This window comes from Lytechinus variegatus, chromosome 10, assembly GCF_018143015.1.
Source record: "Lytechinus variegatus isolate NC3 chromosome 10, Lvar_3.0, whole genome shotgun sequence".
NCBI classification, from domain to species: Eukaryota; Metazoa; Echinodermata; class Echinoidea; order Temnopleuroida; family Toxopneustidae; genus Lytechinus; species Lytechinus variegatus.
Genome location: NC_054749.1, coordinates 7,272,695 through 7,292,384, shown reverse-complemented (window position 1 = coordinate 7,292,384; position 19,690 = coordinate 7,272,695). Strand labels below are relative to the sequence as shown.

The 19,690-nt window shown below is 38.2% G+C and overlaps 1 protein-coding gene across 1 annotated transcript in view; it reads right to left on the bottom strand.

Annotated features, from left to right (window-relative positions):
- The window catches only part of LOC121423027 (myocardin-related transcription factor A-like), a 40,178-nt gene extending 22,135 nt beyond the window's left edge, over positions 1-18,043 (bottom strand). The window contains exons 1-2 of the mRNA XM_041618298.1: positions 17,980-18,043; positions 10,631-10,689 (exon numbers count right to left, since the gene is read on the bottom strand). Coding sequence (XP_041474232.1) covers positions 10,631-10,689; positions 17,980-17,986 — 66 coding nt within the window. The 5' untranslated portion in view covers positions 17,987-18,043. The remainder of the gene's footprint in view (positions 1-10,630; positions 10,690-17,979) is intronic.
- Between the last annotated feature and the right edge of the window lie 1,647 nt (positions 18,044-19,690).

Below are 19,690 nucleotides of genomic sequence, written 5' to 3'. Positions count from 1 at the left end.
CGCATATAAAATAAGTTATGACATTTTAAATCTTCGCTTATTTTTCGCAAAACAGTTATATGCACAATTCAGTGATATGCAAATGAGACAGTCGATGTTTCTCACTCACAATTTCTTTTGTTTTTTTTGTTTGAATTATACAATATTTCAATTTTTAGAGATTTGGCAATAGAAACAAACTTGACTTCACCATAAACTGTCAAAATAATGGTAATTCCACAAGTTCAGGGAGGAATAATTTTTTGTTTTACATGACATGAGGAGAAAATTTTTCATATTTCATATGATAAAATACAAAAGAAAAAGTGTGTTGCTGATGTCATCAGTCTGCTCATTTGCATATCGACCAGGATGTGCAACTGTTTTGCGAAATTAAGCAAAAATTTAAAATGTCATAACTTTCTTATTTTATATCCGATTTTGATGAAATTTTTGGTGTAATACACGTTGGACTTTTCTCCTTTTATTCAAATCAACTTTTTGTTGGAGTGGACTTGTCCTTTAATAATAACTTCCCATTATCTGATTTGAGCAGGAAGATTCAGTGTTGATTTTGTTTTCACACATATTAGATGAGGAATGGTTATGTCCACAGGCTCTAGAGTCATAAGGAAACGTAAATATTATCTATCCGGATTTTGCAGCAGTGCTATGAGCAGGAGTGATACACATTCATACATGATATTAACTTGTTTGGACACTTATTATAATGCCGACGTTAGTCTAGACGATGCCTGTATTCAATTTCTTTCAACATTCGCAAGAAATCGGGAGAGTTTTTCTTTCTAACTAGAATATACTGAAGGCTATAACATTCTATTCACACTGCCAGTGATACACTGATGGATCAATGTATTAAGGTTTCCAAATATTTTACAATGTGCTCTCCTCTATATACATTTAATCTTTAATTAGCAGAGTTTCTACAGGAGCGGATGATGCCATAGCAAATGTCAGAGAATCCCTGCCAGGTACGGTCGAACGATCGTACCTGACTTACAGATGAACCAAGAATGACTAGCTGCACGGGGATGCTTGTCAAGGCATTATACAAATAATGTATGATGAAAAGAATTGTGATTGATCGGTCTTCTGGATGAAAGAAGAGTGATATCTGTTTAAACATGAACCATAGAGTTACAGCTCTATGCATGAACCAACTGATATTCTTCTTAGCACACTGGCCTGTATTCTGAAGGCAGGTTTAACTTAGACCATGGTCTAACTCTATGGTAAAATTATGAGAAGCCAAAAGTGTCAAAATTTTATGTTATGTGATAAGAAAATCACTTTTTCTTTCAAGAACATCTTGATAAAAAAATGATCAATCATATTTATATAGGCAAGACATGTCTTTGAGTAGATGGCAATATATTTAAAACCATAAAGAAATAGTTTCCAAAGCTCTAAAGTTGTGTCCTTCCTTTCCAACTTTTCCCATCATAGTCAATCACTGCCTTGGGTGTAAATTTTATCTAGTGCAGTATTCATATTTGAAAATATTTCCGACTACATCTCAAATACTTTTCAGGGAACGATCGACACCGGTACGCCAGGAACTTCTGCAAAGACGACCCTCACACACCAATAAAATTTTGTACAAGTATTAGACATTAATATTTTTCACTCATGAAAAAAGAGAACAAAATGCTTGATCGCATAGTCTACCAGCACTGCAGAAAAGATCACGGTCACTACCAGTTCCAAACCCCAAAAGCTCTTAGCAACGGGTTGGGCTATATAACCGCTCCCTCCCTACAGATCTACACTCCATTAGCGAGTCAAGAAGTCAGGGTAGAGTCAACTTAAAGGTAAAGAAGAATCCCTGAATGGGTCGTCAAGGATATACTTTATAAGTGTCATAAGAATATTCCACATGAATGATTCCAACTTATTAGTGAAATGATAGAATTTTAGATCTACAATATGAGAGGTAAGGAAGGAGTTTTGGCAATGTCTCCCAAGGAACTTCTGTTCACGTCTTTCAGTACAATCATCAAAAAACAAACTAAAAACCTATTTCTATCTAACATCCTCTCTTCCTGTATAGTGTAATCACCTGAAGCTTGCAAAACTAATCTTTGTTGTTTTATATTGTAAAGCACTATGAGCATGCTGATATGGAAAAGCGCTACATAAATGCTAAAATATGTGTTATTATATGTATGTAAGATTTTAGAAACACCAAATTTAGGAAGATGAATCTGACTGTCATTTGATGCTGTAGGCTTGTAAATAATGGAAATAAACAACTTTTAAAACTTCATCCACTTTAAGTCAATCTCATCTAAACTCCCGAACTTGACAAGAAAAATCAAAGAGTTAACTAGTGACTAAACAAGCAACCGTGAATACAATGAAAGCAGAGATGAGGCGCAAAAAGAATGGGTTTTAGCCCTACGGATGATACTTAGAAAGAGTTTGAAGCTTTAGAGGAATCCATAGGCTTTCGGGGGTGCTTTTCTAGAGCATTCCTGACTTGGGTGAAACAATATTAGGATGTAATCTGGGATGAATGGCCTATCTTGCTGCTTGCCTCTTTTTTCAATATGATGACAAGACAAAGTGATATGTAATGGAACATTGATACATCTTTGATGGACATGGTGGTGGCCGTGAGGGTTTAGCAGACCTGACAACTTTTCGCAACCCCCCCCCAAAAAAAGCAAGTCATATTGGAAAATAGTAGGAATTCCAACCAAAAAAAGGGAAATTCTCAAAATGACGCGTAAATCCAGACCTACCAACCTCTGGGAATAAGAAACTGTATTCAATGATACTTAAAATTGTATTTTGAATTTTGGAGTTTATGAAGAAAAAAGATGCCATAAATTGGTTGCAAAAATGGTGATAATCATGGCAAAAATGTAAGGGTTGGTCGCTCTGGTTTGGGATGGTTCAGAGGCCAACAAGACTTCATAGTTTATATTGTAGAATGTGATGGATTGCATCCACTTGAGGATAAAATTCAACATAAAGGCAACAGTATCCGTTATCAAATTTAGCTTAATATTTTGTTCTCAGCTTAATCTAATCAAATTTCATTTCAAAGAAATGTACCTTGTCATTGAAACAAAAGGATTTTTAAGACTTAAAAAAAAATTCTCAAAGCAAAATTCTTTTTTTTTTCAATGTCACTTTTGATCATGGATTATTTAATACTATTTAAGTCCAAAATTCCAGTCTTATGATGCTTCTGGTATCCCTTTAATAGCAAAAATACAATAGAATATTCTATCCCAAAAGTATCAAATTTCAGCAAGTCGCCCATGCAAAACACAACCTAGTTAGAGGATAGAAACGGTAGCATATGTAACCGATCATTCCATAATCTAGTGAAAATCGTGACACCTATGGGACTGTCTTATCCGCATAAAGAAGACCATTCCTGGTTTTCATTTCAGAGAAACATAAGACAAAAAGGATAAAAGATACAAAATACTGTTGGCGGAGAGCGGCAAACAGTGGCAAGATGAAAATGATTGGGAAACGGCTCATTTCGAGGACGAGGGAAAATTGGTATAGTATTGGTAAGGCATGCCACTTCTGGTATTCATTCCCACGTTGAATTTGTGGCAGCGCCACGCTGCTTGGGTGTATTCCTAGAGACTTTGGTTCCAATTTTCCTTTTTGGAAATGCAGATATGGGATGCAGAGTTGGAGGGAACGGGAGACCCACACAAACGCACAAAGAGAGAGAAAGCAAGGGGGATGATATGAATACATGTATACAAATGGGAATGGAGGGGGGGGGGTGTGAAAAAAACTAGAGTTGTAGAGCTGACACCATTTTCTTTACATTCAAGAATGGAAGGGCATTTTTTTTAAAAGACAGATGTTTAAAAGTAGATATGGACACATTTCAACTGGATTGTAATGGAATGCGAGCCTCACTTTCAGATAAATCCCCCCTTCTTCTTCAAATTGGCCGGTTATAGGAGCAAAGCGCTAACAGCCATGAAGCGTTGGCAGCACGAGCCACTGCTGAGTGATGCTTAATTCAGCCGAACCAACATGACAGCTCTTTTCCCCTCCCTCCCCTGTAGTCCCACTGCCTCAGATTTGCGCGACAATAAGCGTGGAGCGACAGGCCGACGACAGAGGATTTGCCATGGCAATTTGGAGGGGGCAGGCAGGGAGGTAGGGCGAGAGTGGCTGACATTCAAATCTGGCATGGGTCATGAAAACATTGAACAATCCTCCCAGCTACTCCATAGCTTCAACCAAAATAAAAACGGATTCCGAGACAGAGTCTTTCATTTCAATTTGGGAGGTAATTATTTTGTGATCACTTCTAACTTCTCCTCATTCGTAGATAAGTCAATTTGTATCGCCTTCCTTGATAATCACAAAACTTTCAAAATAAACATCACAAAAGAGCGTGGACACAAAAATGCATTAAAAGTATATTGATGTATATGATGGACAACTGAAGATAGGAATACTGCTGAACGTGAGATCTGAGATTCCAACAAAGTTCTAACAACGAAAAAAAAGAAAGACATATATGTGTTTGTTCATTGCATTAAAGGGTTATTTTTTTCATCTGTTTCTTAATAAATGAGAAGCTGGACAATCAATTAATGAAATTAATAAGGATATTCTTGAATTGTCTATCAATGGGGACTGATATTGTACATATAAATAGGGATATAAACATGGCTGAAGATTTGTCCTCCAATGAAGCAAAACTGTCGAAGAACTTTGACATGACTGCAAATAAAATGAAAGCAATCCTATCTGGCTATAGATGTATACAAATTAAATAAAGACAATCTTCAAGAAAGTCAAGAGGGATGGGCAGGGGGCGGGGCTTGAGGAACATGCCTGAGACTTGCTGTCCTGTTCTATAGACAGACGGAACATAAAATGGAAATTATCACAACAATGACATGGCGAATCAACCGGCTGCAACACTTGTCTCAGCACATTTAATCATGTCTCTCACACCATCACAACGCCCCACTGTGACCCTAATCATGAGAAACAGAATTAAGATCGGCTCCCGGTAGCAACACCTTGCCTGCTGACTTACACAGCTCTCGGAATGCTTTGTGCTGCTCTCATCGAAGTCGAGTTCGTTTGCCCCTGCCCTAGCCTTGGTCCCGATATTTTTGGGGTGCCGTAGAGGTAGGGGGGCAGGGTCAGAATGTGTACTTGGTTGAAAAAAATCAGAAGGGGGTGACCCCCTGCCCCAGTCTTTCAAAAATCTAGGCTATTAATCAATACAGGATATTGCCACGAGTACTGCATTTACTGTTATAACTCACTTGCAGCAAGTATGATGTGGCATCCAAGGTTTAAAACCTTTTCATTTGAAATAGGAAGCTACAATAACGCAGAGTTGCAGAGTTGTTTCCCCCTCATATAGATGTATATGACAGATTTCTTAACACAATTGTGGGAGAGAAATCAATTTATATCCGTAACAAAACACTTGGGTAAAGCTACAGGAGTAGCTTAAAAGCCCCGCTCTTCTTATTCTTTCTGAACGATACCCACATCATGTAGTTCAAAGTTAATAATACCCAACCTCTTCTCTGATGCAAAGCTCTGAAGTGCAGAGTAAAATGGACATGGGTCCTGCATTGGGTAGTTTCTTGAGAAGGCAGACATAACTCGTCCTGAGATATGTAGGCTTACGTTTTCTGCAGTCACTTCAAGAATGCTAATGATGATGATGGTGTTGGTGAAGATGATGATGGCTATTATGATAATGGAGGTAGTGATTATGGTGATGGTGATAATGATGATGATAATGTTACTGACAAAATAATGAAGAGTTCAACAGGACTTGCTTCCAACGAATCGGGTGCCAATGGCTCTCTCCATGTGCAGCCAACGCCACACGGACGGGAAGGATAGATCAGATTCACCCCTGCTACTTCCATATGGGCAGACCCTGCACTGCCTCCTTGTTCCGCCCATTGTCTGACCTACAAGTCAGGAGGTGTCTTCTAGAAATAGCAAGTCTGTCTTGAGTATGTCACCTGTTGGCTTCCCACTGCTCACTCTCTATCGCTCTTCAGATCAATATGAAAGCCCATCCAGTATAGATACAATATTAAACTGTATCTCAAAGTCACAGCTATTATAGATATAAAGACATGAACTTACATACTATACAGGCCATACACTCTAAATTCGCTATATGAATTCAACAACTACTGTCACCTTTTAAACGATAGTGCAAACTTTGTTTAACAACTTGTTTAAAAGTTAAATTTAATCTTAACATGTATACAAATTTAAGTTAAACTTGTTAAAAAACTTTTTAGTTTTAACTTATAAAAACAACTTGTTTAAAAAAAATTGGAAAATAGTTGTGACAAGCTTACACAACCTGATTAAAGGTCAAGTCCACCTCAGAAAAATGTTGATTTGAATCAATAGAGAAAATCAGACAAGCACAATGCTTACTCACTCACTATTTCTTTTGTTTTTTTATTGTTTGAATTATACAATATTTCAATTTTTACGAATTTGACAATTAGGACCTCCTTGCCTGAAGCACAAAATGTTAAAATAATGGAATTCCACGTGTTTAGGGAGGAATGAAACTTCATTTTACATGACAATGATGAGAAAATCAAAATATTTCATATTTCATATAATAAAATACAAAAGAAATAGTGAGTGAGTGACGTCATCAACTCTCTCATTCGGATGTAACTGGCTCGTTCATATAACTATTTTGTAGAAAATAAGCAAAACTTTAAAATGCCATAACTTTCTTATTTTACATCCGATTTTGATGAAATTTTCAGTGTTGTGCTTGTTGAATTTTTCTCTTTTTATTCAAATCAAGTTTTTGTTGGGGTGGACTTGTCCTTTAAGTTAATTTTCAACAGCGTTTTTACAGTGCAGGTATACACTCATGATACAATCAAAACAAACTTCCCACAGACCAATTGTGTCATTGTAAAATATTGAGAAATTAAAATATAATTACACCAATCATAAGTCTTAATTTCTTTAATAACAACAACCCCTTCCTCTGTGAAAAAACAAAAACAATGGGAATTCAAAATGCTCCGACCCCAATCCTTTATTCTGTTGAACCAATCAGAGTTATAAAGCTCATTACAGGGCAATAGAATTATCCAGTATAGAGATGACTTCAACATCTGGTTAAATAGGTGACTCAAAAACGAAAGCCTCAAGAATAGGAGCTGCATCAAAGTTGTTGGTTATATTACTGGATTGTGCATTGTTTTACACTTAGGTCGAAAGATTTAATCAGCCTTGAATCTTTGTGAAATTAATATATCATTAACATAGTAGCAGAGAAGTGCAAAGTAAAGTCGATTTTGTATGTCATTGATGGCCAGAAAAGGATTGTAGTATTTTCAAGAAATTAATTATCCTTCCATATTTAAAGCAAAAGATTGAGTCAGGAATTTTTAATGCAACTGGTACAAGCGTTCCATCGCAACAAGAGCAACAGTTCACAGGCAGCATAATAAACAACTTGACTGTACATGCAGATTGCATTTAGCTTCAAATCGATGTCCCCACCATCTGCAGGAAATTGAAGAAATCTTTACGATAAACTGAATTCTTCCTTGAATATGGGGTGAACTATTCCGCCACAGATGGAAAACCTGCCTCAAAAAACAGTCTACGTGTGTCAGCTGCACTTCGTCCCAGCCTGATTTTTGGTGGCCAATACTCGTGATTAACCACCCAAATATCGCGATTGCTCGGTGCGTCATCTGCAAATTATTTTAGCCGCTGTTTTCAGCGCTTGGACTCCCCCGACCGGCCTTGAAAAGGGAGCTCCGTCCTCCTAAATAATGTCTTTTCCTCCCATCTCTAGAACTTCCACAAGTTTGAAAAGGGTGGAATTCTGTCATTTGAAGTTGAACTTCATTAGATTGCGTGCCTGCTTGTGACTGTAGTACCCATCATGTGCAATGGCTGCTAGGCACTACATACTTGAATCCAATATTTTGGTACAATGTAGCCTGGCTATACTAAACTGTATCATTACAGTAGCTAAAAGACTATTCCATAGTGGGCAATTTTGTTGTTTTTTCAACTTTGAAAATAATATAACCATAAAACTTTTGATTTCATGAATGTAAATCCAAAAGGACATTAATTCTCCAAAAGTTGAAAAGTTTCTGAACTAGTTCCTTGCTTTACAAGATACCCCTACGCTACATTCCAGACCTTAAGACCTACTGTCTGCATTAATAAAGCACCAGTACTTCGAACTTAAGTCCCATAATCCATGACTGTCAGTAGCACAAGCAACTGCCCACCTGTAACAAAGAAAAATACATCCAAACAGCCCAGAAGCAAAATATAATCCAACTGGCAAAATAGCAAGGAAACAAACCTCCAGTCAGGTCTGTAATTTTCTAAAAACATTGGAAGAAGGAGAGAAAGAAAAAGAGAGAAAAAAGGAGGGTAGAAATAAGAGAATAATTAAGGGGGGAAAACAATGAAAAAGGGGGAAGAGAAGCAGAGAGATGGTCATAATAAAGAAATAAAAGATTTCAACAAAAAAGAAAAGAAAGTTGATAATCAAAGCCTTATGAAGGAAAGATATGAAAGGAAAGACGCAGGAAGGATGATGGTCTGCTGGTCTAAAAATAGCAATACAGACAAAAAAGTAATACAGACATAGTGAATGAAAAGAATGGATAAAGATGTCTATAGCTATAGAGGAGAGGGAGTGGATAAGGTGTGGCAATACATGGGAGAAAACATTATTTTATGCTCTCCCCAAATGCTCCAAATCCAATCTGAATTTGGCAATCATGCCCCATCTCCTATTAAAAAAAAACTGATGATGATGGCGATATAGAATGTGTAAAAGACAAAAAAGGAAAGGCAAAGCGGGACAGGAGAGATAGAATGTAAAGACCGAAGAGGGAAAAGAAGGAAGAGAATGAGATGGAGAGACATAAGCCCAGAGCATGTTTGCATTCCTTGGTCGTGTCCTTCAGGATCTGTCAGTATCCTCACCAGTTGCAGTTGCCCAAGGATGGGTGAAGGGTGCTCCAAAACATACCCCGGATAAACTCTGTTGCACTTGACTCTGGGCTATACTATTGTTACAGTAATCGGATGTAAGCTCCCCGTTCTGCAATCCTAAACCTATCAGAGTGGAGTCCTTCAAACTTCACACAGATGAAGCCAACTTGTGTTTTTTGGCAAGCTTCAGTGGGACTTGATTTACTACTTGAAATTATCAATTTTATTTCAAAGACTTTTATTGAAGTTCTAAGCACAATCACAGAAGGGATAGTTTAGCTGGGCAGCAAGTGCTTGATATACTTTCCAACTTATCATTTGCTGTATTGATCTGTATTAGAAGGCATTTATTATTTACTACATTTACTACACAATGAAGCAATCTACATATTTTTGATTGAACTTAGTTCCTGTATATTAATCCATTATCACTTATACTCTATAATTCTTATATATGTGACACATGTGGCATGCACTGTTTAATCAACTTCTAATTGAGCAATATGGAATATGCTCCACTTGTCATTTATAAACATTGATATTACAACAAAGAAAAGCGGCATTCCATTTAACAAACCGAAATACAAGTCTGGTAAACAAGACTAGTTAGTCTCTGATGGATACAAGTGTGGTGATGCCTACATCATGTATTTGGGTGTGTATAGAAGGATGGACTACCGGATATACAATTCTATTTTTCTCTCATTTTTATTCTCCTCCTCCAGAAAGCACCCTAAAAGCATGCCAACGCTCAACGAGTGTGCGTCTACAGCACAAGCAGCACATGTAGCGATGACTGATGGAGTTGGGGTGATATGGACAGAAAAGAAACATTGGAAGTGAGACCAAGGAGGAGTTACCAGTTGTTGGTTACTCCTTGGTTTATAAAGAGGATGTGGATACTTCCAAATAGGAAAGAAAGTTCCCTCCTGAGGAGTTAAATCATGTTGATAGGGAGAGTATTGACAGCTGTGATGATGGTAATGATGATGGTGATGGAGATGGTTACGGTGATGATGATGGTGGTTATGATGATGATGATGGTGATGATGATGATGGTAATGATGATGGTGATGGAGATGGTTATGATGATGGTGATGATGGTGATGATGATGATGGTTATGATGATGATAGTAATGATGATGATAATGATGGTTAGTTATGATGATCATGACACTTGATGATGGTAGTGGTGGTGGTTATAGTGTTGATGATCATGATGATGAAGATGCGATCATGTCGATGTCTTGATGATAGTGACAATGACGATGATGACGGTATTGATGATTTAGGGAAGTGATGGTTTTTATGGAGATCATGCTAATGAAGATTATCATGGTGATGATAATAATGATGATGATAATTGTGATGATGTTAGTGGTGGTTATATTGTTGATGATCATGATGATTAAGATGCGATAATGACAATGACTTGATGATAGTGACGATGATGACGGTATTGATAATTTAGGGAAATGATGATCATGGAATCCTCAGGTTTACAGTGGTGCTGTTTATAATCATCATCATAATCATCACCATCATGATGATGTTGTAGAAGACAACAATGATAATCATAATGGTGATGACTGTGATGATGATCATCATTTTATGTGAATCATATTTGAGAAATTATATTCCTTACCTTTGCTCTCTCTAATCTCTGTCTCTGTTCATGGAATGCTGGTGTTGTGGTTTTGAGGGCTGTAAAGAAAGGAATTAAAACAACATCAAACTTTGGTTTATACAAGGCAATCCAACATCCTAATCAATGCAACAGATTAAGTTTATACATTTGTGCATTCCATAATACCAAGGCACAAAATAAGCCCTTACAGACTCCTTCACGTCTCAGCAACGTTAGTTGCGCATGTATTGTGAAGTACAAGAATTGATCTTGAATCGTGAAGTCCACATTAAATACTGGCTTGTTTGGCAAGAATAGCAATTATTTTCCAACATCAAACTATAGGCATATGATTAGTTAAATATAAATGCTTACTCTAAAAATTGAAAGTACATTGGATGGAAAACATTTACAGATATTGCTGATATAAGCAGTTTCATCATCACTAATTAGGATTTAGCATCATATTTTTGAACACTGGGATGCACTGTTCTTCCATTACTCACTTTCCTCTGGTATTTGGAGATGAAGGCTGATCTTAAAATCCATCACAATCAAGAGATGTGGCAGGACGGGCAGCCATTAAACCATGAGGTAATCCAATAATATGGTATCCTCAACGAGAACATAACCACAAGGTCCAGGGAATTAAAACGGCTGTCTGAATTCTTCAAAGAGAACACAGCCGACACCAGTGCCCATCAAGAGAACAACAGGAGCAGATGGGTGATGATAATACACATTGGTATATTCCAAAGATTTCTTAACATACAACTAAATGATCATCCTAACATTTCCACACCATAAGTTATTGCATGGCTATAAAGTCATCAGACGGATTTGAATTATCAATGAGCAGAAGACATCAGGGCAACATTCTTTCAACTCCTGTCCAGGATATACCAACAATCCTCCAAAAAGGTGCTTGATTAATACCAAAGGCATCCAGCTTGTTAAAGGGACGGAAGAGACATAAGCAGCAAGAAAAGGTGGGTCCTCAATTTCTAGCCCAAAGTAAGTGTAAGCAGATGTTCCAAAGGGACTTGCTATCTTTGGTAGATTGTAAAGAACTTGTCCAACGGCTGCAAGTGGTGGAGATTGAGGTGAGGAGGAGGAGCGGGTGCCGGTGGTTGGTGGTGGTAGCGCTAGAGATTCCCCTCAACAAGATAAACTCTTCCTGGTGAAGCTACATCTTGGAGGAGAATGCGGGAGAAATTCTTGATGGATGTAAAGTGATGCGGGTTAAGAAGGAGAGAAGAGAGAAAGGTAGAGAGGGGGTGCAGATGCCATGAAGATTCATTACCAGAGACAGTGGGGGCTGATGAGAGGGGTATGAGGGGGTACGAAAGGGGTACAAGAGAATGCCATTGGATTCTTCATGAGGGTAAGCGTGAGGATGGTGGGGGTAATGGGAGAAGAAGATATAAAATATGCAAAGAGACGAGGACAGAGAGATGGCAAAATAATAAAGGGGAGATTCCTTGCAGATGGTAAGTGGTGTGGTATTCGGAGAGAGAAAAGGAGATGGAGACGAAGATAGAAGCCGGGATGCCTAAGAGTGCATCATCATCATCATGATATCATAGCTGGAGTCATTAATATCAGGCTATTATTTATCATCTGGAGTGATGACTTGGGCGAGTGTGCAACAACTAGGCCGGAGAGAGAGAGAGAGAGAGAGGGAGGGGGCGGGATGGAAGATAAAGCAGAAAGAGAGAAATGATTAGCAACTTACAGAGTAAGATGAAAATGGATAGTGAAAGTTAATGAACCTTTCATGCGATCCACCAGTGAAGGCATTGGAATACTTAAGAGGCCAAACTTTCAGAAGGGCAGGGGAAGGGGGTTGGTGAAGTAAAGTGAGGCCAAGATGTTCAGGATTTGAGATACTTCATTAGAAGCGTTGAAATCTATTGCAAATGAAATTCAACTGAGATGATGGGGAGGTGGAAAGAAGGGACGAGGGGGCGGGGTGGGTGTATTCTGGGTCTCCAGCAGAAAGACATTGAAGAATTACAATGATGGGATGTGAAAGGCGGTGAAGCAGAAATAAAAGCAAATAGAGTAAGACAAATGAGGGAACGAATGGAGGGAGTGATTGGAAACTAAAAGGGAGGGGAAGGGAGGGGGAGGGAGTGATGGGGGCATGATAGAAGAGGGGAAGGGGCACAGGGACCTGAAATGTCTCTGGTATGTATGCTGTGTGACATCACATGAGAAGGATGAACGGGTAGCCAACATCATGGACCTGACTACTTGCAAGCTAGCAATATGACGTCACTCCAAGAGTCCTCGAAGTATGACATCAATGCCGTCTACCGCAGGTATTTGAAAAGCTGGAGAGACGGATGGACAGTTCCAGAGATAGTGGCAATGTAAGATGCAAACCCCCTGGACCATGCTTGAATGAAAGAGGATACGACATATTGTAACGGGAGAGGGAAGGCCAGAGCATGATGGGGGAGGGGCGGTTCCCTTCAACCAGATACCGACTCGCTATTTATGAGAAATATAGTTACAAATCACATAGGAAACTGACACGGAAAGCAATGATGAGGGACCAGGGATGACGTCAAATGCCAAATATTCAGCTTGCCTCTCTATCAAGGGTCCGAGCAACGGCGATTGATACAGACGAAGCAGCATGGACTGAAATGCCCTTGATGAATTATGGTGAATGCTACTGACTCTAAAGACCTATTATCTATAAACACTATTTCAAGTCGTCATCCAAAGTCAAAACAAAATAGGGTGTAAACTAAATGGAGCTAAACAAATTCCATTTCTCATCCTATCCATTTTGTGTAACCAATTCCATTACTATAATTTTCAAATTACAATTTCTCAAAATTACAAATCCTTAGTCAAGTGAAAATACAGATTGCATGTCAAACAACCAATGATAAGGTAAAGTTGGTAACTGAATATGATAATATAACGTTGAACTTAAAAGTGTAAGAAATACAGAACTTGCATATTTTGGAAACACATATCTTATATATATGGGGGGTAAATTGCAAATGCAGATCAGCAAAAAGTGTCTGATACTAGACCAAGTGAAAGTTCGAGAATCAGGTACTAATACAAGCAAAAGATAGAAATAGTGAAAGCACAAATAGCAAGAGAGAAAAATATAACAAAAAGAGAGATAAATAAGAGAGCGATAGAGAGGAGAAAAGTAAAAAGAAATAAAAACCAGATAGAGAAAGAATAAGAAAAAAGCAAGATAGCATGAGAGAACAAAATACAACAGAAAGAAATAGAGAGAGAGAGAAAGAGAGGAGAATTTGAAGTATTAATATTGCAACCTGAGAAAGAAATAATGAGAAAGAAAGAGATAACAAAAAGTGAGAGAGAGGAAGAAAAAGAGTGAGAGAAAGAAATGAAGAGACAGAAAGATAAAGGAAGGAGAGAGAGGGGGAGAAAGGAAGAGACAGAAAGAGAAGGGACGGAGAGAAAGTGGAAGAGAAAGTAAGTGGTTGAGAGAAGAAAATGAGCATCTGAGCTAACCCATCTTCAGGATCTCGTAACAATGTCAGGAATGTTGCTCTCTGGATGACGTCACAGGCATACAACGGAAAGCCGAGCATGAAAACCGAGCTTTCTAAAAGCGATAGCGTCACCGTCTGTCGCAACCGAGCCCCCTCCTATTGTAGTAGTATCCTCACTGGTCCTCTACTCCCCTCCCTCTTGACGTGTTACTCTTTTAACCATTGCTAATAAATACACTTTCTGCCTGCTACTACCCATCAATACATCATTTTCCTTTTATCACAGATCCTGAGGTAAGCTATCAGCTACATTGTACAGCAAGCCTTGGTATTGTAGTGTTATCCACAAGTTGGTTTCCACGTCTTTTCTTCATTTTATGAAACCACCAAAAGTGTTTTTCTCCCTTCCCCAACTAGCACTGATGATCTCGATCCATATCAGAACATTGCCAACTTTTTCCATATCCTCCATCAGTACCAAACTCCCTTGGAATGAGATAACTTAACACTAATCCTAACCCTAGCCATCTACTGCTACCAGGGAAAAAATACTCGGGGCACGGAGCAAATTTACACCGAAACATCCGAAAAAAGCCCTGGAAATTTTCATACAGTTCAAAGTAACCTGTAAAACAGTGTGGCAACTTCTGGCTGCTGAGCTCAAATAGTTGCCCCCGAAAATTGGTAACGAATTTCCCCCTTGATCACTGTCATACACCCTTGGAATGGAAAATCAGAATCCTGAACCTTACCCCAGTCCTCCATCACTACTTTTCCCCTTCAAATGAGAATTCAGAACCCTACTAATCCTAAGTTTTCAAGAATTTCAGACTTTGTCACAGAAATAATTGCCAAATTACCCACAAATGGGAGTCTTTTTTAATGCTCTATTTTATCTTCCAATGGTCTACATATGCCTGCCACCAATACAGCTCCTAACATATTTTTGGTAAAGGCTGCAAAGGAATGGAGGGGAGCTCCTAATACCAGACTAACCAAGGGTTGTCGACTGTGTAGCAATTGGCGAGACGGAATTCGTAGCCGACATACATGTAGAGGGTGCTAATCCCACAGAGTTGCCCAACGGCAACAAAAAATTCCTAGGAAAAATGCCACTGAGACGTCACCAAGCTGATGGAAGAATAAAAATGACTATTTCGTACCCTCTTATATTTACGAGTCTAATATATGTCTACATATTTTTCATTGTATATAAAGTTTTAAACATTTTTCTGATCTTACTTTAAATCAGGTTTACAAATATTTAATGACAACATTGAAGGTTTCTTGGAACCATAAAAAAATGTTTTCCAAGTAACGCTGCTAAAATTGTGACGTTCAGGAAACATGCCTGGTATTTATTCACTTCCGTGATTGGCAGGTTGATTGAAGTCTCTGAGTGACACTTTGACGACTAAAATTAGCATTGGCCAATCCCATGGTAGAATATTTGTGTTGATTGCACATACCATGTTCCGTCAAAGCAGACTAGGGGGAAATACTATATGACTTGACCATAAAGAATATAGGAAAATAGACATGACTTCTTATGTGTCAAGGGTAAATTGATGGACAGTCGTAAAAACAATATGACAACCTGACATGATTATTTCCTCAACAATCATTATCAACATCACTAAATTGGCAATAATTAGACTGCTGTCTTAGATCTTAATTATTAAAACCCTACCCAACATCTCTAAAAACAGATGAGGGTAGGGTGGTTGAAAAGCTTGAAAATTGAATATAAGACCTGAATGATAATGAATTTTGCAATGTTGCCAATTTAATGATGTGTTTTGTTGTTTGAATCTCAGAGCTGTAGTATATGCACAATGTAGATTAACAGGTGACCTTTGAACTTTTAAAGGCTGTCCACTGGTCTTCTGAAGATATGAAACTACTGGCTTACATAATAAATGCATAATCATGTCTTATTAATTTGGGGAAGGAAAAAAATGTATCAATGATGATTAATATGGTAATCTTGACCAATCAAATATATCTTATACAATGTAATATCTAACAGATCAGCCATGCATGATATAGAACACTATGCATTTAATACCATTTCTCTGTATTATTGCTTTCAAAAAGAGGAAATGTTACACAACATAGCGCTTTCTGAATATTTTTATTCAAATATATACTTCTATTTTGAATCATCAACATTGATTAGGAGACCTAATATAAAATAGCTTTTAAAATATAAGATATAATTGGTCATGGTACATGCATGAATTATGTTACATGTTTGCACCAAATGTTCAACTTCTGAAACAGGGATCCCAAGTCTAAGTGATTTTAGGAGGGTAGGGGGGGGTAGAGGGAAGGGTAAGGGCGGGGTTAAGTCAGAAGACAGAGGTAGCACTGTAACATACACGTGTGTATGCCATCCATCCCCAGTCCCAGCCCTTGACACCGATGGTACAGGTGGCAATCTGGACACGCAACGGCCAACGCATCGCCCGACGAACATCGCCCCCTAATTGGCGATGACAACCCATACAATGACGCCTTTTCTCTGCCCCTAATCCGCTCACTTCCTCTTCCCATTCTAAACAAACTTTTAACAGATTTATCCTTGTCTTTGCCGGTATTTGGGCTGTTTTATCTATTTTGGATGCTGGAATCTCATCTCTTGGATTCACGTTTGAAACCGACAGGATCTTTTCCCTCTTGATCTGGTCTTCCCGGCCCATCATAAGAAATCCTAGGATTTTAGAAAAAGTACCCAAACGGAGATAGAGCTTATTCCAGTTTCATTCAGCCCCCTGTACTCCCCCCTCCCCAAAACAATTCGTCAAATCACAACATGAGTTCAAAGACTTTTAACAAATTTCTTTCCATTGTTGTTGTTCTTTTCAGTCCCAGCTAATTAGAAAGCAATGAGCTTAAATACATCCTTTCAATAATGCATGTTCAATGCAGAATAAAAAAACTTTCAAAAATCAAGTTATCTGTAAATATACACTTTTTAAGTAATTCAAACCACTACAAATACAAGCCAAACCCACTCTCTAACTCTTTTGGGCAAACATCTAATTCAATAAAGGGATGTCCATTTCCATCCACCGTGTGGGTTAACAATTTAATTGTGATTGTTGGGGGTGGGGTTGGGAAAAAACCCCTGAAAGTTGCATTATAACAGCATAGTACAACAAGGTACAGAAGCAGCATGTTCAGTAGTGAAGGGGGAGGAGGGGGGGGTGACACAATACAAGACTGTGTTGTGACAGAAAGGATCCGTGGGTTTAGTGCGATGCTGTATGGACTGTCACTGCTGGCAAAGCCAGGTCAATGTCAAGGTCACGCTGATGATTTCTTTACCAGACGACCAACCTATGCCGGTCTTAACTCCTTCTTGGATCGCATCCCGTCCTCAATGCAGAACCAAACAGGTGTACACTATTCGTATTCAATTATCTCAAGTGAAAACCCCTTGGGACAAAGCTTAAACTATTCTTATATTTCTATGCTTTTTCAAATCGCCCTTATCTTTTATGTTCTGCTTGTTTCCTAGAAATGTTGTTCTAGTAATTCCTTCCTAAAAATCAACAATCACAAAATATATATTTTTGTTTTCAATCTGGTAGATAGAGCTGGAATGTTCATTACCACGATGCTAATCCCTTATACCAGCAAAAAGATAAAAATTCAATGCATAAAGGAGGATACAATCATCAGAGAGAACATTAGTGTTATATGACTTTTCAACTGATCTTACTCTCTTTTCATTCAGTTTCAAAGGATTCTGCATTTCCCAAAGATGCTGCCTATACCTAGTTATCCCAAATGTAGGACTACATATTTGTTAAAATTTTCAAATTGTCTGAATTTCTGGATAATAAAAAGAGGAATATGAGAGATACTTACGGGGCATGATGCCTTGACTAACTAGCTCTTCTCGCGGTCTTCTTAACTTTAGACGGAGGGCCAGCACTGCAGAATGAAAGAGAAAAAAGGACAAACAATTAAAAATCAGCTCAATTCAAAGCAAATAAAAGCACAAATGATACATATCATGAAACTACATAGTACATACACATTATAAAATCTGAAATCAAATGAATCAAATAAAGATGGAATGAATGACAAAAACATCTTTACAAATCTGTGACAGAAACCAACAAAAATATTGAACTGTACCCGACAAACTCCAAAAGTAACTCTAGACTGGTGGACAGTGAGAGGCTTCCAAGACCTCAACTTGAAACAAATGATAAGACAAAGATCCAAGATAACCAGAAATCATTATGGAAAGACCCACAAAACAGAAAGAGAAAGAAAGAAAACAGAGAACATCACAGAGAAAGGAGTTACTATAATTGAGTCAATATTATAGGTTAATTTTTGCTTTTGTTGGCACCCCACGGCCTGGTCTCTTCTTTCCCCCTCGTCTCCCGGGCTTCAGTGCCACATTCAGTTAGGTTGGAGAAGGACAGGCAAGCTGCAGCGCGTGCCGCTACTGATGTAAAGATGAATACGTGGGCGAAACCAACGCCACAACAAACCCACTTTGATGGAAGATAATGGAGGGAACAAGAGAAGCACTGGTAGAAACGAGGCAAAAAGTAAAACATTGGAGAGGAGGGTTAATTTAAAGCTTTGATTGAAAAATTGGGAAGGTTAAGGGTTGGCACGCGCTTGGCTGAAATGGGAGAGAGGTGTAAAAGTAAGGCGCGGCTGGGTGCTAGGGTACCAGAGGATAGAATAGCAGAAGATGCATGAGAGATGGGATGCTGCTAGTAATGAAAGGGTATGATAAAGTCAAAAGGTGATAGTTTAACAGCCTTTTACAAGGTTGTCAACCAAGAAAAGGTTTCTGAGAATATAAGAATCATCTGAAAATGGATTAAGCTTTAAGCGTACAATAAAAAATCAAAATGTCTAGGAATGCAGCCCGTCATAAACCCCATATCTTTCAGAAATGGGAAATGAAGGTAAAGTTAAAATGATTTCTTTTTTCTTTAGCAAATGAAAGCTGAGAGTTAAGTCTGTCTTATATAATATCAATAATACCATGCAATATTCACATATAACTTAATAGATCAATGATGACAAAAGGTATTTGAGAAAAAAAAAGAAATTTGAAGAAGTTTGTCATTGAGCATGTTGGAAATGAAAGTGAAAACTCTACTGACAACATAACTAATACCATATTGGTATATTTCAGTATAGTTTTGTATTTCTCATATCCATGCAGTGGAATGGATGGGAGGATCTTTAAATTGAGTAGCAGATGTATGGTATCCTCAAGGAAAAGGGTCACCTTACAAAATCCTTTCACCATACAGTGTCATGTCAAAGGTCAAAGCGAATGATAAAAGAGATTCATCATCATAATCTCGGGTTTCATATTTCGTAACTCAAGCTAACCCCCTTATTCTTCGAGCTCTCCACCAATTAAAAGTCTTCCACGCTTGGATCACGACTGGGGGGCTGCCCTATTCAAGCCTCGTTAAAACCGGCCTGTCAAAACAGTTATGATAGCCAATGGAGCCAGTGGAAATGAAGCGTATGAAATAGTGATTTATATCGGCCTAAGAGTACAACTTAAAGTTGAATTTATGGCTGGGCTGGGCCT